The 23,557-nt window shown below is 42.8% G+C and overlaps 1 protein-coding gene across 4 annotated transcripts in view; it reads right to left on the bottom strand.

Annotated features, from left to right (window-relative positions):
• LMTK3 (lemur tyrosine kinase 3) overlaps window positions 1-23,557 on the bottom strand; it is a 127,151-nt gene that overhangs the window by 31,634 nt on the left and 71,960 nt on the right. For 3 of the 4 annotated variants that reach the window (XM_077259511.1, XM_077259515.1, XM_077259513.1), the window contains exons 7-10: window positions 14,770-14,857; window positions 6,335-6,483; window positions 3,368-3,452; window positions 611-732 (exon numbers count right to left, since the gene is read on the bottom strand). In XM_077259511.1, the coding sequence (XP_077115626.1) occupies window positions 611-732; window positions 3,368-3,452; window positions 6,335-6,483; window positions 14,770-14,857 (444 nt within the window). The remainder of the gene's footprint in view (window positions 1-610; window positions 733-3,367; window positions 3,453-6,334; window positions 6,484-14,769; window positions 14,858-23,557) is intronic. The other variant, XM_077259514.1, reaches the window with a different exon arrangement.

The raw sequence follows: 23,557 nt of genomic DNA, 5'->3' as shown, positions 1-23,557 counted from the left end.
TTTATCTGTTTTTCATGAAAAATAAATGGTGTCATTCAAAACTACATCTGGAGCCTTGTACAACTATGTTGATGGAAAAATAACAAAAGTTATGTCTCTTGAAAGAAGGGGAAGAAAAGACAAAGTACAAAAATGAAAAATTGCCAAGTCATCAAGGGATAAATAAACACAGAATAGAAATGTAAAGTACTGACCTGTAAACACTAGGAATCAATTAACTAAGTTCTACAGGGTTATTAATAATATAGGCCATTCAATAGTCTTACCATTCATACACCTCCTTGCATGACATGGTGTTATAATGCAGTTTTTTATTACCCTCAGATGTTGGCCAAAGTTGGCATTTTGACATGTTCGGCGTTATCAAGAGCAAGACCTATGATCACCGCACATATTCATGCCTTTGATTACTAATGGCTGTTTATTCCTTACAACATACAGAAAATGAAGACATTTCTGGGCCATTCGGTTCACGGAGTAACGATAAATATGTATGTTCTGACGAGCTGCACTAAATAATGCATCCGGAACAGATCAGCTGTCTACGAATGAAACAAAAGAAGAAATCTAGGTCAGAATAAAAGGGTTGATGAGGAGGAAAGAGACTCACCAGACATTGCTTTCCTTGCTTTGGTCTACCACTACTAAGTTTCCATGAACTTCGTCTAAAAGTTCTGGAGCGACCCAGCGCAATGGGATCCAGAGACGATCCGGGGTGATGTAGTAGTCCTCCTGCAGGCATACAAAATAACAGCCTTGTTAAGAAGAAGACAAAGCAACACTCACCATTCCTTTAAATTAGAAACATACAGGTCCTTCTCAAAAAATTAGCATATAGTGTTAAATTTCATTATTTACCATAATGTAATGATTACAATTAAACTTTCATATATTATAGATTCATTATCCACCAACTGAAATTTGTCAGGTCTTTTATTGTTTTAATACTGATGATTTTGGCATACAACTCCTGATAACCCAAAAAATCTGTCTCAATAAATTAGCATATTTCACCCGTCCAATCAAATAAAAGTGTTTTTTAATAACAAACCAAAAAACCAACAAATAATAATGTTCAGTTATGCACTCAATACTTGGTCGGGAATCCTTTGGCAGAAATGACTGCTTCAATGCGGCGTGGCATGGAGGCAATCAGCCTGTGACACTGCTGAGATGTTATGGAGGCCCAGGATGCTTCAATAGCGGCCTTAAGCTCATCCAGAGTGTTGGGTCTTGCGTCTCTCAACTTTCTCTTCACAATATCCCACAGATTCTCTATGGGGTTCAGGTCAGGAGAGTTGGCAGGCCAATTGAGCACAGTAATACCATGGTCAGTAAACCATTTACCAGTGGTTTTGGTACTGTGAGCAGGTGCCAGGTCGTGCTGAAAAATGAAATCTTCATCTCCATAAAGCATTTCAGCCGATGGAAGCATGAAGTGCTCCAAAATCTCCTGATAGCTAGCTGCATTGACCCTGCCCTTGATGAAACACAGTGGACCAACACCAGCAGCTGACATGGCACCCCACACCATCACTGACTGTGGGTACTTGACACTGGACTTCAGGCATTTTGGCATTTCGTTCTCCCCAGTCTTCCTCTAGACTCTGGCACCTTGATTTCCGAATGACATGCAAAATTTGCTTTCATCAGAAAAAAGTACTTGGGACCACTTAGCAACAGTCCAGTGCTGCTTCTCTGTAGCCCAGGTCAGGCGCTTCTGCCGCTGTTTATGGTTCAAAAGTGGCTTTACCTGGGGAATGCGGCACCTGTAGCCCATTTCCTGCACACGCCTGTGCACGGTGGCTCTGGATGTTTCCACACCAGACTCAGTCCACTGCTTCCTCAGCAATCTTCCTCAGGGTCCGGTCACCTCTTCTCGTTGTACAGCGTTTTCTGCCACATTTTTTCCTTCCAACAGACTTACCATTGAGGTGCCTTGATACAGCACTCTGGGAACAGCCTATTTGTTGAGAAATTTCTTTCTGGGTCTTACCCTCTTGCTTGAGGGTGTCAATGATGGCCTTCTTGACATCTGTCAGGTCGCTAGTCTTACCCATGATGGGGGTTTTGAGTAATGAACCAGGCAGGGAGTTTTTAAAAGCCTCAGGTATCTTTTGCATGTGTTTAGAGTTAATTAGTTGATTCAGAAGATTAGGGTAATAGGTCGTTTAGAGAACCTTTTCTTGATATGCTAATTTATTGAGACAGGTTTTTTGGGTTATCAGGAGTTGTAGGCCAAAATCATCAGTATTAAAACAATAAAAGACCTGACAAATTTCAGTTGGTGGATAATGAATCTATAATATATGAAAGTTTAATTGTAATCATTACATTATGGTAAATAATGAAATTTAACACTATATGCTCATTTTTTGAGAAGGACCTGTACTAGAAATTGCTGGAAATGTCCACTCAACCAGTCATTTCCATCCATTTCCAGTGTGTTGAGGATAAGATCAGGTGGTAAAGACCAACTGGGATGAGATAAGCATCAGAACAGGAACTGTGAAAGATCGGTGCACAAATAATTTTTTTTTCTTTTTTAACTGGTCTGAATCCTTTTAAAGAGGTTGTCCCATTTCTCAAAATCCTGATCCCAGGGCGCATTTTTTTTTTTAAACTATCTTTACTCACCATCCCAGGGTCCATCACTAAGTCTACGCTGATGCTCCCAGGGTCTCTCATTAGCTGCAGCAATGGCAGCACATCAGCAGTGGGGGAGTCAATAAGTGAAGTCATTAGCACAAAGCGGTGCATTTCATCTACATGGGCAGCGCCGCTGAGCTCAGTTATTGGCTGTAGCACTAGCGATGCATCATTGACGCTGCACCCAATTATAGACACCGAGAGCAGCGGTGGAGGATCAGCATGGTTCCGGGGAAGGCGAGTACAGCATACTTTGTTTTGTTTGTTTTTTTCTGAAAATGCCCCATGGAGACCAGAATGTTTTGAAAGGATACAGTCCCTTTAAGTATGAAAAAGGAGGAAATTATACAATAGAGATGGCATCAAAGGCATAAGACCAGACTATGCCCGAAGCTAATCGCCTTGTTCTGTAAAAGCTGCATGCGTATTACCACATACTACAGTTTGCTACCCCTGAAGAAACCTTAGTACTCAGTGATTTTACTACCCCTGAAGAAGCCATAGTACTCAGTGATAAGCATTGAGCATAGTATGACCACCTGCTTCCCAGCTGGCCCATATTGGTATATTATGTTTATCTACATTGGTTGATGTCTTTTATTTTTTTTACATAGTATTACCATATCTTTTGTCCTTTTTTCCACTACCGAAACACAATAACAAGAGCTTATTTTCTCATCCTTGTACTTTTCTCACTTCCATTAAAATTTCCACTGACCTTATAATTGTTGTGAGATATGCCATAGTCCCCAATTCTGACGGTGAGGTCAGAGGTGAGAAGACAGTTTCTTAGAGCAAGATCGCTATGTAGAAAAAGAAAACAAAAATAGAATCAATTTTTAAAAAAATGAAATAAAAAAATATTAACAAGAGAATTTAGCAGTTATATGCTGTATATTTCATGGATTAATTCATGCTGGATGAAAAACAGGAGAACCTTCTAGATATTAATAATTCTTAAAACACAATAAGGACTGCATATTGGAGTCGCTCTCTGTGAGCAGAAGTTTGACGGTAACAGGTAAGTAATAAGGTGTTTTCATGTCAGTCTTAATGAGTGATCAGGGTGGAGTGTGAAGCGCATGATTCATTATGAGGCGTGTGCCTCTTAAAATGGACTTTTCACAAAATTTTTCATGTTGAACTGGATACACAATGTAGTAGTGGCTGCAAAGCAGAATAAAAGTTTTTTGTTTTTTTTTTGTTTTCACCCTTTTTGTGGAGATGTTAGCAATCAAGGCATTTTTCACCTAATAAGGTCCCTGTGGGAAAAAGGGCAGCACATCTAAGTTTAGCTGTGTCACATTGAAAATCTCATTTCCTATCACGCTCACCTCTGCTGTACTGTCCGTCCTCCCATACTACCTTTCCGGTGAGGTGAGGAGTCACACTTATGTCTGTTTTGCTCAATGCAACTTTTGAGCACAGGAGACATAACTGTGATTACTGACACAATTCTGGACCGGCAGTGTGGAAGAAAGTGCAGTGCAGCAGAGCTAACAGTGCAAAGAGAGAATGAGAGACAATAGAAGGATTTGTAATGTGACACAGCTAAACTCAGCTGTGCTGTACCTTCAACCACAAGGAGCTTATCTGAAAGGTGTATCTTCTGTGTTCTAATCTCCCATCACTTTCTAATCACGAGAAGGTTAGACCAAGAAAACACAGCTGCATCCTTATATCTCACACACTGAGAAACCTAAGTTATTGAGTGGACTTGAACTTTTTCTGTAGTGTTGCTGCCAGATTATAATTGGGTAACTCATAGAGAGAGATAAAGTGAAAACTATCTAATAACACCCATTTGAACTTAAAAAAAATTAGGTTCTTAATATTATTGCTAATTTTTCCGCAACAAAGAAGTGAAATTAAAAAAAACAAAAACATTTTATTCCGCTCTACAGCAACTATAAAATCATTACATTACTAGGAGTGCTGAGTTAAGAAGAGGCTGTTTACACTGCTATTCACCCAGTCTATCTGATCTAATACTGGAGATATCATCGATGCTGAGGTAAGAAGAGGCTGCTCACACTGCTGTGCACCCTGTCTATCAGGCCTAATACTCGAGATATCAGGGGTGCTGAGGTAACAGGCTGGTCACACTGCTGTCCACCCTGTCTATCTGATCTAATACTGGAGATACTAGGGGTGCTGAGGTAAGAAGGGACTGCTCAAACTGCTGTCCATACTGTGTGTCTGGTCTAATACTGAAGATTCCAGAGGTGTTGAGGTAAGAAAGTGCTCAAAATGCTGTCAACTCTGTCTTTTTGAATTTTGAGCAGCTGCTGTAACACAGAGATTGATTGACAGTAAGTAGCAAGAATAGGCAGATCAATTATCTGTCCATCCTGTCTGTCGTAGAAAAAAAATAAAAATCGATAAAGGCATCTATGAAGATCCTTATGATAAAGCATCTTGTGGACAGATAACACCAAGATAGAGCTTTTTGGTAAAGCACATTATTCTACTGTTTACCAAAAACAGAATGAGGTCTCCAAACAAAAGAACACAGTGCATACAGTCAAATATGGTGGAGATTCAAAATTGTTTAGGGTTTGTTTTGCTGCCGCTGGCACTGGGTGCCTTTACTGTATAGAAGACATCATGCAATCTGAAGATTACCAACAGATTTTGGATTGCAATATGGTGCCCAGAGTCAGAAAGCTGGGTTTGCATCCTAGGTCATGGGTTTTGCAGCAGGACAATGAACCCAACGTACTTCAAGAAACACCCAGAAATGGATGGAAACAAAACAATGGAGAGTTCTGAAGTGGCAGCAATGAGTCCGGATCTAAATTCCATTGAACACCCATGGAGAGGTCTTAAAGGGAACCTGTCACCCCAAAAATCAAAGATGAGCTGCGGCCACCGGCATCAGGGGCTTATCTACAGGATTCTGTAATGCCCAGCTCCGGCGCAGGCATACTTTGTCTGCCCTGTTAAGGGCAGAGCAAAGTACTGCAGTGCGCAGGCGCCGGGAAAGGTCAGAGAGGCCCGGTGCCTGAACAGTTCAGTACTTTGCTCTACCCTCAACAGGGCAGACAAAGTATGCCTGCGCCGGAGCTGCAGCATGAAGACAAGAAGAGGGCGTCATCGTAAGAAGATAGGAAGCCCCGGACCGGACCGCGACGCCCATTGGACCCGGACCGCAGCGGGACCACCCCTGAGTGAGTATAATCTATAATCTAACCTCTTTTTCTCATCTTTCAGGATACATCGGGGGCTTATCTACAGCATTACAGAATGCTGTAGATAAGCCCCTGATGCCGGAGGCCGCAGCTCATCTTCGATTTTTGGGGTGACAGATTCCCTATAAAATTGCTGTTGGGAGAAAGCACCCTTCAAATATGAGAGACCTGTAGCAGTTTGCAAAAGAAGAGTGGTCCAAAATTCCAGTTGAGAGGTGTAAGAAGCAATTGATTGCTGTAATTTATTCCAAAGGGAGTGTAAAAAAAAATTAAGTTGAGGGTGCCAAAAATTTTGTCCGGCCTATTACTAGTGTTTTGTGTGAAATTACAGTATGTCCAATTTGCCTTTTTTTCTCAGTTTTTTTTTGTGTTGTTCCAATACACACAAAGGAAATACACATGTGTATATCATAACATGGAGTTGCAATAATTTTCTGGGAGAAATACTTCATTTTCTGGAACAATTTCAAAGGTGCCAACACTTTATACTGTACCTGTGTATATAATTGGTTTTATGGAGGTGCATAAGTCCAAGTGTTATCTCATATGCCATTCTCTGCAGGGTTGCAAGATCACATGTTAAGAGGTCAGGTGTCATGCCATCTGCCTTCCGTTGTGCTCTGAGATACCTTTTCAGATCTCCCTACAAAAAAAAAGAGATGTCAGTGTTGAATGTCTTCAAAATCAGGGCACAAAGCTCTAGAGCAGCAGGATCTACAAGGAAATATTATGTCCAGAATTACTTTAATCTAATGTTGAGCTGACTGTCAGTCACTACTGGGGTGTGGTTACAGCTGCCACTCTTTATATACTGAGAGGTGACTGAAACGGAGATGGCTAAACACCCAACGCTGCTGGGGGGAAATAAAGTTCATTTCCCCCCGGCAGCGGGGCTCTTAGTGCAGGTGCTGCATGGTGTCAGAACCTCCATATCTGCAGGTTAATAGCGTTATTGTCACGGGAGTGTCAAAGGCTTTGGACAGTCACACAGCATTTGGCTGCAGAAGGTCTCTGCGGTTGGCTTTGCCTTCTTAGGCTTTCTGATTCTTGGACCCAGGGGCAACCTCTCCCTGGCTCTAATTGACAACCCTGGACTGGGTGTTTTGTTGTGAATTTGGTTTCTGGGCTCCCCCGGTGGTTTCTGGTGGTACTGCACTTGTGTGCTTCATCTCCTCTGTTCACCTGTTTTCCATCTGGATGTGGGAGTTTTCTATTTAGCCTTGCTCCTCAGTCATTTCTATGCCGGCCAACAATCTTACCAGAAGCCTTTCTGTTGCATGTTCCTGCTCCTAGACAACTATCAGCTAAGTTGGACTTGTTGTCCTAGTTTGTTTTGCATTTTTGTTCCAGTTCTCTGTGATTGATTATTTCTGAGGCTGGAAGCTCTTGTGAGCTGAAATTGCCACTCTGGTGTCATGAGTTGATATTAGAGTCTTAAAGTAATTTCAGGATGGTATTTTGAAGGGGTTTTCAGCTGACCGTGAAGTTTCCTTTTCTGTCTTCCTACTATCTAGTAAGCGGACCTCAATTTGCTAAACCTATCTTCATACTTCGTATGTCAATTTCCTCTAAAATCACCGCCAATATATGTGGGGGCTACTGTCTGCCTTTTGGGGAAAATTTCTCTAGAGGTAAGCCAGGTCTGTATTTTCCTCTGCTAGGGTCAGTCAGTTCTCCGGCTGGCGCTGGGCGTCTAGGGATAAAACGTAGGCACGCTACCCGGCCACTGTTAGTTGTGCGGTAGGTTTAGCTCATGGTCAGCTCGAGTTCCCATCTTCCAAGAGCTAGTCCTTTTGTATGCTTAATTACGTTCTCTTGCCATTGAGAACCATGACAGTGTTTATAGACTTCCTGTCTGCTTCTGGGAATCGCCTGTGATATTTCCATTTTCCTCCGTTGAGGCTTGGAGCTATAGCAGTCGGCTATCTTCCTCTTTGGTGTTGCTGGAGGACGTCTGTGTTACCTCTCTGAGTCTACTCAAGATAAGTGTTCCCTTTGTTTGTCTATGCCAGCTGTCTTTAGGTGTAGTGGAGATTGACAAGTGCCCCATCCTTCCCTAAGCAGGATTTATCGCAAGGGTCAGGCAGGAATTTGGATCCTGCTTGGCGATAGGTGCAGAACCGATATAGGGATGTTCAGGGCAGACAGAGAGACTTTAGATCTGCCTACAGGTCCCCCCTCCCCCTTCCCTAGTGTTGGGCTCCCTTCCCCTCATCCTTTCGTGTTACACTTAGCCTTTCCTACACTGTGCATGACAGTTATATTACATGACAGGTTCTCTTTAAGACTGAAGCACCAAGCATCCTAAAATGTTCTTGTAGACACAATGGGGCAGATTACACCTGTCCTAAATAAATGGCCTAAATTGAGACCAGACAGAAACTGCAGCAAATTATCAGTGGTTCACTATGACCAATTTGGCAACTATACCTGTAGCTAAATATGTTAGATTCCCTTGTCTTTCCAATGCCGCCTCTTGCCTAACTTACTTCACACCATTATTTAGTGTCAAAGTAATGATACAATTTCAAACACCATTTAAACTTTCCCAAAAAAAATTAAACAATGTCAAGAGAATAAAAATTGTGTGTAATACATCATATATTTGGAATATGGCTGGTACGCTAGTTTTGCGCACTTTGCCTAGTAAACATCTCCCGTCTTGGTCTTTTCTCCTCCTTATGTGCCTCTGTTATACCCTATGCAGTAAACATTCTGTATTTTAGAAAGTGTTCCCAGGACAATGTTATTCATTTTTTTATTTCAATAACTAAAAAATGTATTAGAAAAGTATAGTAGATAACAGATATGAGTAAATATAAAAAATACTTGCTAGAGATGAGCAAAAAGATTCAGTCTACACTGATCCGACAATTCGGTTCTCTGGCATCCTGGGCGCCTCTGCCACTTACTAAGTCTCTGCGACATCATGATGTGCACCCTAGTAAGCGGCAGAGGCACCTAGGACATAGCATTACCGCTGCAGATGGGAGGAATGGCCTAGTCTGGCTTCCTTGAAGGACCCAATGAGACCCCAAATCAGGCTAGTCTGAATGTTTTTGCTCATCTCGAAAACATTCTTTATACCATTAATGACAGTAATGTCAATTTTTCCTGGGTAAACCATTCCATGGTGTCAAGGATTATATCGGTTAAAACCAATCAATTTTGGTTCCACAAGGACAATGATTATCACTAACAGTTGTAAATGTATTTTGACTGTTACTCCAGCTTTTTTGAAAATATATCATACACCATATTTTCTATTAATTTTGCCACCTTCTCATAGAAACATCAATGGTAACAGTTCAAGAAATAATGAATACAAAACTGCATCTCATTAATCAGTGATTATTTGTATTATTACTTTTTGTACCTTTTAGACTTCTTTACGTACTTTTCAATCATCATACTATACAGCACTGTGCACTTACAATTACTCATTTTGCCTTTCTACTCAGATAATTCTTCTTTTCTCTGTGTAGAAACAGGAAGTCTCTTTCCCCTGCATGAATCATGCCCCTTTTCAACTCCTGACCCAGCTGTTCCGCTTCTCCCTCTGTCAGGGACTTTTGCAGTGGTGACTCATACAGGGAAAATTGACCTCCTGTTTCTACATAGAGCTTAGAAAGATTCAGCTAGTCAGTTTTTAATCATGTAATGTCATAGACCTAATGGAAATAAAAAAATAACTTACTGGACAAAATGAGCAATTATAAGTACACAGTGGCAGTGCTATATAATATGATATGTGCAATATAGTAAGAGGATAAAAATTTTGATGTGAGGGCTTCTTTAAATGAGCACCAATCGACTGTATTCACATTATTCGGTGCTCATTTCACAGGCTGACAAAAAATAATGGTGACAGAATGATCAGTAAAACGATAATTCTGTCCCCATACAGTATCATGTTGTTGGCAGAACGTCATCGGTTATGGGTCACGGGTGCAGACAGCGATGATTTTCTATTGTTTTGTTTTGACCATTTTGTTTGTTCATTGGGTGATTGCGACTTGTTAACACCTATAAACGCTCCTCTGCGCTGCCGGTATTATAGACAATGTATGCTACACATTTTGTATGCTACAACCTAACTGCATGTTACAGACACAGTATGTGTTGCTCACACTCTCTTTGCTATATATACACACTGTATGCTATAAACATACTGCATGTAACACACACGCTTTATGCTACACACACACTCCATGCTAGGTATGCACACAAACTCCATTGCACAAACAACTTGCATGCTACACACTGTGATGGGTTGACTCACTCAGCTGCTTCCCAAGGTAGACACAGGAACGCTTCTTGTGGTAAATCACCTTCTGGTTTATGGTTTATTGTGGGTCAGCATAAACCATAGCAGGGGTCAGCAAAGTAATCATGCCCTTTCTGGCGTAAGGGCAAAAAAAAAGATAACATATAAAAAAAAGTCCTATTGTCTGAGGGATTCGCCCTCTCAGACCACTATGTGTCTTCAGCTCTGGTTTCAAATCACTGACAACTAGTAGCGTAGCTACCGGGGGGCCAGAGGGTGCGAGCACCTTGAGCTCGGAGCTCAGAGGGGGCCCACCCAGAGCTACGCTACTGTAACTGTATCGGCGCGCTCCGCGTGCTGATAAGTTACATTCTGCGGCAGAGCAGGGAGAGTCAGTCTCTCTGCTCTGCCACTCTGGGGCCCCTGAGCAGGCGAGGGGGGCCCGGTGCCAGCAGTAAGCCCCCCCGCCCATCACCGCAAGGTCAGCTGTATCAGCATTTAGCCGCTACAGCTGACCGCATTGATGAGGGAAGGAGCCCTCCTTCTCCCATCACCCCCCTGTCAGCATCTGACGTCACCGATGCCGACACTGACAGTGGGCGTGGTGACGTCACCACCCGGCGCCCGCTATCAGGAGATGAGCGGGAGCTCGGAGCAGCACATGAGCAAGGAGGAAGAGAGGTGAATATTTATTTATTGTTTTTTTATGGGGGCTGCCTTATACTACAGGGTCTGCCTATGGGGGTACTGTCTTATACTACAGGGTCTGCCTATGGGGTACTGTGTTATACTTACAGGGTCTGCCTATAGTAGTACTGTCTTATACTACAGGATCTCCCTATGGGGGTGCTGCCTTATACTACAGGATCTGCCTATGGGGTGATGCCTTATACTACAGGATCTGCCAAGGGGGGTACTGTCTTATACTACAGGATCTGCCTATGGGGGTGCTGCCTTATACTACAGGATCTCCCTATGGGGTGCTGCCTTATACTACAGGAGATGCCTATGGGGTGATGCCTTATACTACAGGATCTGCCAAGGGGGTACTGTCTTATACTACAGGATCTGCCTATGGGGGTGCTACCTTATACTACAGGATCTGCCTATGGGGGTGCTGCCTTATACTACAGGATCTCCCTATGGGGGTGCTGCCTTATACTACAGGATCTGCCTATGGGGTGATGCCTTATACTACAGGATCTGCCAAGGGGGGTACTGTCTTATACTACAGGATCTGCCTATGGGGGTGCTACCTTATACTACAGGATCTGCCTATGGGGGTGCTGCCTTATACTACAGGATCTTCCTATGGGGGTGCTGCCTTACACTACAGGATCTGCCTATGGGGGTGCTGCCTTATACTACAGGATCTGCCTATGGGGGTGCTACCTTATACTACAGGATCTGCCTATGGGGGTGCTGCCTTATACTACAGGATCTCCCTATGGGGGTGCTGCCTTATACTACAGGATCTGCCTATGGGGTGATGCCTTATACTACAGGATCTGCCAAGGGGGTACTGTCTTATACTACAGGATCTGCCTATGGGGGTGCTGCCTTATACTACAGGATCTCCCTATGGGGGTGCTGCCTTATACTACAGGAGATGCCTATGGGGTGATGCCTTATACTACAGGATCTGCCAAGGGGGGTACTGTCTTATACTACAGGATCTGCCTATGGGGGTGCTACCTTATACTACAGGATCTGCCTATGGGGGTGCTGCCTTATACTACAGGATCTTCCTATGGGGATGCTGCCTTATACTACAGGATCTGCCTATGGGGGTGCTGCCTTATACTACAGGATCTGCCTATGGGGGTGCTGCCTTATACTACAGGGTCTGCCTATGGGTTGCTGTATTTTATTACAGGACCTGTCTATGGGGTGCTGTCTTATACTACAGAGTCTGCCTATGGGGTGCTGCCTTGTGCTATAGAGTCTGCCTATGGGGAGTGCATTATACTATATTGAGGACTATCTGGTGCATTATACTATATGGAGGCCATCGTACAGTGTGGGAATTACAGTGAGGGGGCCATCGTACAGTGTGGGGATTACAGTGAGGGGGCCATCGTACAGTGTGGGGATTACAGTGAGGGGGCCATCGTACAGTGTGGGAATTACAGTGAGGGGGCCATCGTACAGTGTGGGGATTACAGTGTAGGGGCCATTATATAGTGCTGGAGCCATCAAACAGTTTGGGGGATACTAAGGGGTCAGTATACTGTGTGGGGGTGCATTACAGTGAGGGGACATTATACTGGGTATAAGAGAGCATCATACTGTGTACAGTGAAGCTGTACAGAGGGGGACACTCGGGACATTATTCAATGTGAACTGGGAACTTATTGTTATAGGGGAACTCAGGTTACTGTGACTATTAAAGGGGCACACAGGGCAATATTACTTTCTAGGGGGCAAAATGGGGGCACTTGCACCCGCCATTACTATATTATAGAGGGTTGCTTTAGAATTTAGAAGGCACAGAGAACCACACAGCAGGTGCAGTAATAGGGACACATACGGCAGCAGCGGCTCAGTATTGGGGTATCAGGTGCAGTAATAGGGACACATACGGCATCGGCGGCTCAGTATTGGGGTATCAGGTGCAGTAATAGGGACACATACGGCAGCAGCGGCTCAGTATTGGGGTATCAGGGGCAGTAATAGGGACACATACGGCAGCAGAGGCTCAGTATTGGGGTATCAGGTGCAGTAATAGGGACACATACGGCAGCAGCGGCTCAGTATTGGGGTATCAGGTGCAGTAATAGGGACACATATGGCAGCAGCGGCTCAGTATTGGGGGATCAGGTGCAGTAATAGGGACACATACGGCAGCAGCGGCTCAGTATTGGGGTATCAGGCGCAGTAATACTGACACATTCGGCAGCAGCGGCTCAGTATTGGGGTATCAGGTGCAGTAATAGGGTCAAATACAGCAACAGCGGCTCAGTATTTGGGTATCAGGTGCAGTAATAGGGACACATATGGCAGCAGCGGCTCAGTATTGGGGTATCAGGTTCAGTAATAGGGACATATACGGCAGCAGCGGCTCAGTATTGGGGTATCAGGTGCAGTAATAGGGACACATATGGCAGCAGCGGCTCAGTATTGGGGTATCAGGTGCAGTAATAGGGACACATATGGCAGCAGCGGCTCAGTATTGGGGTATGAGGGGCAGTAATAGGGACACATATGGCAGCAGCGGCTCAGTGTCGGGGTATGAGGGGCAGTAATAGGGACATATATGGCAGCAGCGGCTCAGTGTCGGGGTATGAGGGGCAGTAATAGGGACACATATGGCAGCAGCGGCTCAGTATTGGGGTATCAGGTGTAGTAATAGGGACACATATGGCAGCAGCAGCTCAGTATTGGGGTATGAGGGGCAGTAATAGGGACACATACGGCAGCAGCGGCTCAGTATTGGGGTATCAGGGGCAGTAATATGGACACATATGGCAGCAGCGGCTCAGTATTGGGGTATCAGGGGCAGTAATATGGACACATACGGCAGCAGCGGCTCAGTATTGGGGTATCAGGGGCAGTAATATGGACACATATGGCAGCAGCGGCTCAGTATTGGGGTATCAGGGGCAGTAATATGGACACATACGGCAGCAGCGGCTCAGTATTGGGGTATCAGGGGCAGTAACAGGGACACATGGCAGCAGCGGCTCAGTATTGGGGTATCAGGTGCAGTAATAGGGACACGTATGGCAGCAGTGGCTCAGTATTGGGGTATCAGCAGGATGAGAAGTTTGTGCAGGTTGGGAATAGATTTTTTGGAATGTGAGAAGTGAAACGTGTCTTTGTTGTATTCTCTGCAGGTGAGTCATTGCTGAAAGAAGTTGTCATGTCGGTCTGGGCCAGATGGAAAAGATGAGAAAAGTGACGATTCCATCAGAAAGAACATCAGCGGTAAGTCATTATCTGTAACTGTGCTGTGATCTCTTATATGTTCTGTAGGGCTGGTATCTACCACTGACCATATGGCGGTAATATCCATATTGGTTTTTATATAGAGATTATCTTCAGTAACAGCGCGGTCATCTGCTGAGGTTCTCCTCCACTATTAGGGTGCATCACCCAGTTTTAATCAAGGTTACCTGGTTAGGGGCCCACTCAGAAGTTTCGCCCCCTCCTGAACCAAAACCCCTAGCTGCACCTCTGCGTGACACCATTATGCGCAGTGACACATATCTCCCCTCACACAAACATGTTACACACACACAGACTGCATGTTACACACAAATACACGGAGAGTGTACAGACATTTATTACCAGGGTTTCTTCTCCTCTTTAGTTCCTTAATATTTCTGCAGAGTGAATCACTTTTCCCTTATGTACACAACTATACTGTGGGTATAGATTTATCCAGGTCTGTTAGATTATATATACCATATATTTTTTAAAATAAGCACAACTTTTCCATTTCCTTCAACAGAATTTGGATTACTTCAATGAACAATACAGACCACAGCCGCTTGTTCTGCTGCTGCTAATGTTGTTGTGCCGTCCAGGCCTAAAGTACTGCACACATTAAGGAGATATTTTAACTCTACTCATCGTATACATACATTTAGTCCTTTTTCAGTAAGAAAAAATTGCATTTAATGCATTATTGTTAATGTCAAATTCACAAGGCAAACTTACCAGTTGACAAAACTCCATAATAAGAAGGAAAGGAATAGTTTCTGTGCACAGTCCGAGGCATTGCAAAATGTTGGGGTGCTGCAGGCTTCTTAAAGGAAAAAAATAGTCAATACCATGGCTCTTAAATATGGAAAAAAAATCTGTAAAATATAACAATCCATTTTTGAATGTTCAAAGTAGATAAAGACTTTTGATGTTCCAAGTTTAAGTCATTTTTTAATATGCACAATATGATATTATATTACATGGGTTAGTTGTGTGCTCTACATCCATGTGCTAACTCAATAGGACTAAACGTGGAGTACATTACGTGGTGTATATTATATATTATTTTGCATTTATCTTAAACATAAATTACTAAACAAATACAAAACTATACACGGGATTAAATAAAGAGTTAGTGTGAAATAAGTGTAGAATAAATAAAGGCAGCAACTGCTAAATAAAGCATTACAACTATCAACACTTTTCCAAATAATTTGATTTGCAGTGAATAAATATGTACAAATCTCAATACTGGGAAGGTTCTTATTGTGCAGAAAATATGCATGCGGGAGAGGAGAGAAAGAGAGGACATCGCTGACCATAAGAGCTTACACTCTATCGAAGAAAGAGAAAAATAGAGTAAAAGAAAGAGAGAGAAAACTCCGCTGACCATAAGAGCTTACACTCTACAGAAGAAAGAAAAATAGAGTAAAAGAAAGAGAGAAAACTCCGCTAACCATAAGAGCTTACACTCTACAGGAGAGAGAGAGGACCCCGCTGACCATAAGAGTATGTACACACGTTCAGGATTTTTTGCACGTTTTTTCGGCTGTTTTCCAAGGCAAAAACACATAAAAAACACATACATTAAGCATCCCATCATTTTGAATGCATTCCGCAATTTTTGTGCACATGCTGCGTATTTTTCCGAGATAAAAACGCATTGGGGAAAAATACGCAGCATGTTCATTAATTTTGCGGATTTTTAGCGGATTTCCCACTATTTAATGCATTGGGAAGCTCCGGAAAAAAACGCGAAAAATCCACACAAAAAATGCGTAAAAAAAGAGCAAAAAACGCGAGAAAACCGCGAGTAAAACACGAGAAAAACATGTGCGGATTTTATGCAGAAAATCTCCGGTTTTGTTCAGGAAATTTCGGCATAAAATCCTAACGTGTGCACATATCCTAAGAGCTTAAAAGAGAGAGAGGACCTTGCTGACCATAAGAGCTTACGCTCTACAGGAGAGAGAGAATGAGAACCACGCTGATTATAACATGAGGTGAGGGGGAATATGCCGCTGACCATCACTCACCGTTAGCCATTTGCATGATACTAAAATTCTATTTCCAGTGAGGAGACGTAATAACAGCTCCTCTGTTAGCAGAAACTTGTGTCATGTGAAACGGACTCTGTTCTGCTGGTTTGGACTGCACTTTTACAGCACCAGATGGAGCCTGGGTCAGGGGGTGGTTCAAGCAACTAGAAGGAGGTGCATCACAGAAAGGGCCGGATTGTGGTGATCTTGAGGAGAAGAAGGTGAGAGCTAGAAGAGAGAGGACATGTTGCATCTCCATCAAGCTCATCCACGGAGCCTTATGTCCTAAGGAGACAAAGATCGCTTTGGATAACAAAGGATACTGTCCGGTTGCAGGTCCACGAGGGGACCAGTTTGCAGTGACGAAGTTGACAACAGAAGAGAGTGGAGCCAAAATCCACGGGAGTATCAGCAATGCAGCCGGAGGGCCCTCCAGCAAGCCAACAGTTTTACCAAGCACCGGTTGGAGATTCACCCTATTCCCTGCTTATGCAGTCGGACTCGTCAGCTGTACGGATGGAGCTCTGCAGCGTTGCAGCGTTGCAGTGACCAGATCCAGGTTGGAGAGTCCCGAGTTCAGGGCTACCATGGGATCACAGTCGGATATTGCACGCACACGCAGTTAGTTTGGCACTGAACTCAGACAGGCAGAAACAAGCACTTGATAGCATCAGTTCAGTGCAGAACTAAACCGATAACTGAATTCTACCGAGGAGGATTCCACTCCAGCACGCGTGCCTGTTCCAGGTGAGGAGTATTTATTTAGCCACGGGGTGGTGAGAAGTGGGGTCAGAAGTCATTTTTTTAAGCTTGTGAGCTGCTGTACTGCACCACCAATAGGCCGCTCCTGACATTAATTTGATTATTCCAGAATTCTAGGCAAACACGCGACGACTGTACTAGGTGGGAGCTCCATTAGGTGAATTATACTGTAGCATCATAGTTACTTCTTTCTTCTTCTTAGGCCTACGGAGTTGTGCAGCTCATTGGTCCTGGTCAGCCTTGGCTGGGGGAGTCTTAGTTAACTTGGTTCACTTTATTTTTTTGTTGGAAAAGTATTTGATCTAAATTTGTCAGTAAAAGTTAATCTGGAAAGTTTGGTGTTGGTGGCTTTCCTTGATCACAGCTTTGCTGTGTCCCCTAGGAGCTACCCTGGTACACGGTCTACAATAGGAGTTTACACACTACAGGAGAGAGAGAATGGACCCTGCTGACCATAAGAGCTTACATTTTACAGAAGATAGAGAAACCTTTGCCGATCATAAGAGCTTACACTCTACAGGAGAGAGAGAGACTCACCCAGTTACATAGTTACATAGTTATTAAGGTTGAAGAAAGACTAAGTCCATCTAGTTCAACCCATAGCCTAACCTAACTTGCCCTAACATGTTGATCCAGAGGAAGGCAAAAAAAACCATGTGGCAAAGAGTAAGCTCCACATTGGGGAAAAAAATTCCTTCCCAACTCCACATACGGCAGTCAGACTAGTTCCCTGGATCAACGCCCTATCAAGGAATCTAGTGTATATACCCTGTACCATTATACTTTTCCAGAAAGGTATCCAGTCCCCTCTTAAATTTAAGTAATGAATCACTCATTACAACATCATACGGCAGAGAGTTCCATAGTCTCACTGCTCTTACAGTAAAGAATCCGCGTCTGTTATTATGCTTAAACCTTCTTTCCTCCAAATGTAGAGGATGCCCCCTTGTCCCTGTCTCAGGTCTATGATTAAAAAGATCATCAGAAAGGTCTTTGTACTGTCCCCTCATACATTTATACATTAACATAAGATCACCCCTTAGCCTTCGTTTTTCCAAACTAAATAGCCCCAAGTGTAATAACCTATCTTGGTATTGCAGGCCCCCCAGTCCTCTAATAACCTTGGTCGCTCTTCTCTGCACCCGCTCTAGTTCAGCTATGTCTTTCTTATACACCGGAGACCAGAACTGTGCACAGTATTCTAAGTGTGGTCGCACTAGTGACTTGTATAGAGGTAAAATTATGTTCTCCTCAAGAGCATCTATGCCTCTTTTAATACATCCCATTATTTTATTTGCCTTTTTAGCAGCTGCCTGACACTGGCCACTGAATATGAGTTTGTCATCCACCCATACACCCAGGTCTTTTTCATTGACTGTTTTGCCCAGAGTTTTAGAATTAAGCACATAGTTATACATCTTATTACTTTTACCCAAGTGCATGACCTTACATTTATCCCCATTAAAGCTCATTTGCCATTTATCAGCCCAAGCTTCTAGTTTACATAAATCATCCTGTAATATAAAATTGGCCTCCCCTGTATTGATTACCCTGCAGAGTTTAGTGTCATCTGCAAATATTGAAATTCTACTCTGAATGCCCCCTACAAGGTCATTAATAAATATGTTAAAAAGAAGAGGGCCCAATACTGACCCCTGTGGTACCCCACTGCTAACCGCGACCCAGTCTGAGTGTGCTCCATTAATAACCACCCTTTGTTTCCTATCCCTGAGCCAGCTCTCAACCCACTTACACATATTTTCCCCTATCCATATTATTCTCATTTTATGTATCAACCTATTGTGTGACACTGTATCAAAAGCGTTTGAAAAGTCCATATACACTACATCTACTGGGTTCCCTTGGTCCAGTCCGATACTTACCTCTTCATAGAAGCTGATCAAATTAGTCTGACATGAACGGTCCCTAGTAAACCCATGTTGGTATTGGGTCATGAGGTTATTCCTCTTCAGATACTCCAGTATAGCATCCCTTAGAATGCCCTCCAGGATTTTACCCACAGTAGAGGTTAAGCTTACTGGCCTATAATTTCCGAGTTCAGTTTTTGTCCCCTTTTTGAATATTGGCACCACATTTGCTATACGCCAGTCCTGTGGTACAGACCCTGTTATTATGGACTCTTTAAAGATTAAAAATAATGGTCTATCAATGACTGTACTTAATTCCTGCAGTACTCGGGGGTGTATCCCATCCGGGCCCGGAGATTTGTCAATTTTAGTGATTTTTAGATGCCAGTGACTCTGGAAATGGGAAACGACTCGGCCATACAAAGTACACTCCACTGGGAGCCGCTGATCTGTGATCTGTGCACGTTTTGAGTAACAAGTATAATGGGAGTCAATGGAAAATATGAGCATTTTTCAGGCAGACCCTTCAAGGAGGTCTAGGGGAGCAGTGAAAATGTTGAAATGAATGGAAAAAGTGCTGAATGGAAGGAGAACAGCATGGGCAAGATCCCTGGAGGTATCGCTGACTCCTAGATTGATGCTTAGAATAAAGGTGTTACACTTTTACTCCACTTTAAGAACTGACAATAAAACATTAAAAATTGATGAGAAATTGGAGTTTATAGGAAAAACATTTTGAGAAACATTTTTTACTGTATAATGACTTATATTTAAAAAGTATTTAAAAAAAAATTATCATTTAAGCAATCCAAAATTTATTTTTTTATAAAAAAATTGGAAATGTCAGTGTAGTTTATGAAAGAAGCAAGAAGTGTCAGAAATTAGGGACTCAGATACACCATGTATTAGACATAAAGGAGGGCCTTGTGTACATTATGCTCAAATTGTAATGTAAAGGTATTTCTAGACTCATAAAGCCTATGCCCTAAGTGCAAATTCTGAATTACAAGCAGGGCCATCCATGCACCCTTGAATGCACCAACTGAGGTGCCTCATTTAAATATTGTGAACAAAGTGTAGTTGTGTTACTCCTACATTCATAAAAGCTCTGCATGCAGTGCAAAGCCTGCCAATGATTACAAGCAGGTTCATACATAGACCCTTGAAGGCAACAACTGGAGTGCTCATAAAAAAAAATTAAGAAAGTGTAGTTTTGGCACTTCTACACTCATAAAGGCTTTGCACTAAGTGTAAAGCCAGAAAAAAATTATAAGTAGGATCATTCATAGACCCTAGAAGGCAACAACTGGGCAGCCTCATTCAAATATTTAACATTAAAAACACTTTATGTGCTGTTTTCATTTGGTGGTGTAGAAAAGTCAGGTCTAATCCAGGCTTTGTTCATTGTTATCAGAGTGAGCCTGTCAGCACTTTCTATTGACAGGCGAAAGCACCTGTCTGTTATGACCCCCCCCAGTGGCAATAAACACCCACTCAGACAAGATGCTACTGGCAGGACAGTGCAAAACATCAAGGCATAGGGGAACAGCTCATGCCAGGTGTCCAGCTTTAAGACCCAATAGCTGAAGGACACAGAGGAATTAGGGAGTATGCTGGTTTTGTTGGGCAGGTATTGTTTGAACATCTTTAAAATCTTTTCCCTCCTTGTTAAAAATACTTGGCGTGACGCTGAGTCCTTTCTCACAGTCAAGCCGCGAGACAAGATAGTCGGGAGTCTGAGGTCAAAAGCCAGGAAGGTACATCATAAATGGAAGGAAGAGACAAAGGCATAATCAGGTAACATTCCAAGGTCAGAATACCAGGAGGATAGCGAATCTGAGCAGAAGGGGTTGAACAGATGGATGGTCAGAACGAAGCCCAAGGTCAGGCAATGAAAGATCTACAAACAGAACGCCAGGAACAGAGAGACAAACCACACAGTAGCAGACTGTACATCTGGCAGATGTCTGAAAGAAACAGCCCAATTAAGTAGCCTGGCAATCACCCAGTATAATAAACACCTGGAAACAGCCAGCGCCTTACAGTTTCAGATTGGATGACCGAGCTGTGAATCAACACACTGACAGCTCCTGCATCATCATGCCCCTGCACCAGACTGGGCTGTCAATCAAAGTACTGACAGCTTCAGCATGTACCAGATTGAACATCTGGGTGGTCAGTAATTGCATCCTAGACACACTGAGGGGTGTAACCGTGACACCAGTTCATCAGGGCTTGGACACTGGGAGGGTGTCATGAAATTGGCCCAGGCTTTAAAAGTGTACCCCTACTTCAGCTGTGTGTTTCCTTCAATTCTCCTCCTTGGTTAGCCAAGGAAGCTTGTCCTCTGCTGCTAGCGTTGTCTGATGGGAGTTTTTTCAATATACTTTCCACAATGGCCTTCTGGTATAGTACCATGTCAGGGTACTGAAAGAGTTAGCAGAGGATATTGCAGAACCACTAGCCAGAATCTTTGAAAAATTTTGGAGAACAGGAAAAGTTCCAAAAGATTGGAGAAAGGCAAATGTTTTCCCTATGTTCAAAAAAAAGAAAGAATATGGAGCTAGGAAATTACAGGCCAGTGAGCCTTACTTCTAGAACAGTAAATATCTTTGAACAAATTATTAAACAACATGCATGTAAGTACTTGGATAAGAATACAGTAATTAACCAGAGCCAGCATGGGTTTGCAGCAAACAAGTCATGCCAGACTAATCTAATTTTCTTCTATAATGGAATCACTGACTGGGTTGATCAGGGAAATGCGGTAGATATAGTATATCTCAACTTCAACAAAGCATTTCATAAAGTATCTCATACTATCCTTATTGAAAAAAAAATGACCACGTATGAGATTGACAAGGTTATGGTTAGATGGAATCATAACTGGCTCAATGATCGTACTCAAAGAATGGTAATAAATTGTTGCACATCCAATAGGAAGTGTGTTTTAAGTGGGGTACCACAAGGCTCTGCCCTGGATTCAGTGTTGTTCAATATTTTTATTAATGAACTAGATAAGAAAACTGAAGGTAAACTAATCAAATTTGCAGATGATGCAAAGCTAAGAGGCATAGCTAACACTAGAGTAGACAAAGAAAAGATTCACAAGGATCTAGGTAAGCTTGTGATTCTTTTGGCCAGTGACTAATAGAATAATATTTAACAGGGAGAAATGAAAGATTCTACATCTGGAAAAAAAATTACATCCATAGAAATGGAGGAATAAAACTAAGCAACATCACGTGTGAAAAAGACCTGTGCATACTAATAGATCTCAGACTGCACATGAGTCAACAGTGTGATGCAGCAGCAAAAAAGGCAAAAAGTTCTAGGATCTATTAAGAAAAGCATATTGCCTACAGTAGATGAAGTAATTATCCCTCTCTACTCGTCATTGGTCAGACCTCATCTGGAATACTGTGTCCAGTTCTGGGCACCACATTTTAACAAAGTTATTGAAAGACTGGAGCAAGTACAGAGGAGAGCTACCAGGATGGTGAGTGGACTGCAAAGTATGTCCTACAAGGAACAGTTAAAGGATCTGGGAATGTTTAGCTTGCAAAAAAGAAGCAAGAGGAGACTTAATAACTGTCTACAAATATCTGAAGGGATGTGACAGTGTAGAGTTATCATCCTTATTCCCATTTGCAAATGGAAACATGTGAAGCAATGGAATGAAACTGAAAGGTAGAAGATACAGATTAGATATTAGAAGACATTTTTGACAGTGAGTGTGATCAATGAGTGGAACAGGCTGCCATGAGAGGTGGTGACTTCTCCTTCAATGAAAGTCTTCAAACAGAGGAAGGACAGACATCTGTCTGAGGTGGTTTAGTAAATCCTGTGCAGCATTGAGCAGGGGGTTGGACACGATAACCCTTGAGTTCCCTTCCAACTCTAACACTCTATGATTCTAAGACCTCCCCGCCTCAGGAAAAAGAGATGTATATTTCTCCTTGTAGCGTGGGTCTAGCAGTGTGAACAACCAGTACTCTTTTTTGGCCAAGATGAATGTAACGCGAGGGTCATAGGAAAGGCAGTGGCGCATAAACACTTCCCTGTATCCACCATGATGACTATTCTCCATCTCTTCCCCCTCAGCCCATCGACATAGGAGAGACAGGACAAAGCTTGTGTGGGTACTAGAGTTTTTGCGCTAGCCAGCTCCTGTTTCTCCTCCTCTTCTTCAGCCTCCACCTCCTCATTGTTACCCAATCTGTGCTGAGCAGATGAGATGGGATGAGCCTAGGCTATATCTCCCTGTCTCATGTCTTCCTCATTCCACCACCTGGTTTGCATTGAAACCTCAAGAAAAGGACATAATACCCAAATGTCAAAAACTACTGTCAATAAGTTTATTCAATAATAACAAAAGGTATTAAAATGGAGAAACTGACAAGAATAATACATAGTGCAAATCACTAGACATATCAAAAAGGGTACAGATCAACCATTCTGGAAAATGAAACAAGGTGAATACCAATACATATCCTAAAAGGTCCTAAGACCAAGTAAAGTGCAGGAATAAAGTGTCTCTCAGCATAAATACCAATGAAGAGATGATCCGTAGTTCCCCAGGACTCCAGCTCCAACGTACGTTTCGCCTCCGTGGCTTTTTCAAGGAGAAAATTAATTACACTGATAGGACTTGATTTGGAAAGGCGCACACCTGTCTATATAAGACCTCACAGCTCACAGTGCATGTCAGACCAAATGAGAATCAGGAGGTCAAAGGAACTGGCCAAGGAGCTCAGAGACCGAATTGTGGCAAGGCACAGATCTGGCCAAGGTTACAAAAGAATTTCTGCAGTACTGAAGGTTCCTAAGAGCACAATGGCCTCCATAATCCTT

The sequence above is a fragment of the Ranitomeya variabilis genome, chromosome 4 (genome assembly GCF_051348905.1).
Source record: "Ranitomeya variabilis isolate aRanVar5 chromosome 4, aRanVar5.hap1, whole genome shotgun sequence".
Taxonomy (NCBI): Eukaryota; Metazoa; Chordata; class Amphibia; order Anura; family Dendrobatidae; genus Ranitomeya; species Ranitomeya variabilis.
The sequence above is the reverse complement of the archived record's forward strand: the minus strand, read 5'-3'. Positions and strand labels throughout refer to the sequence as shown.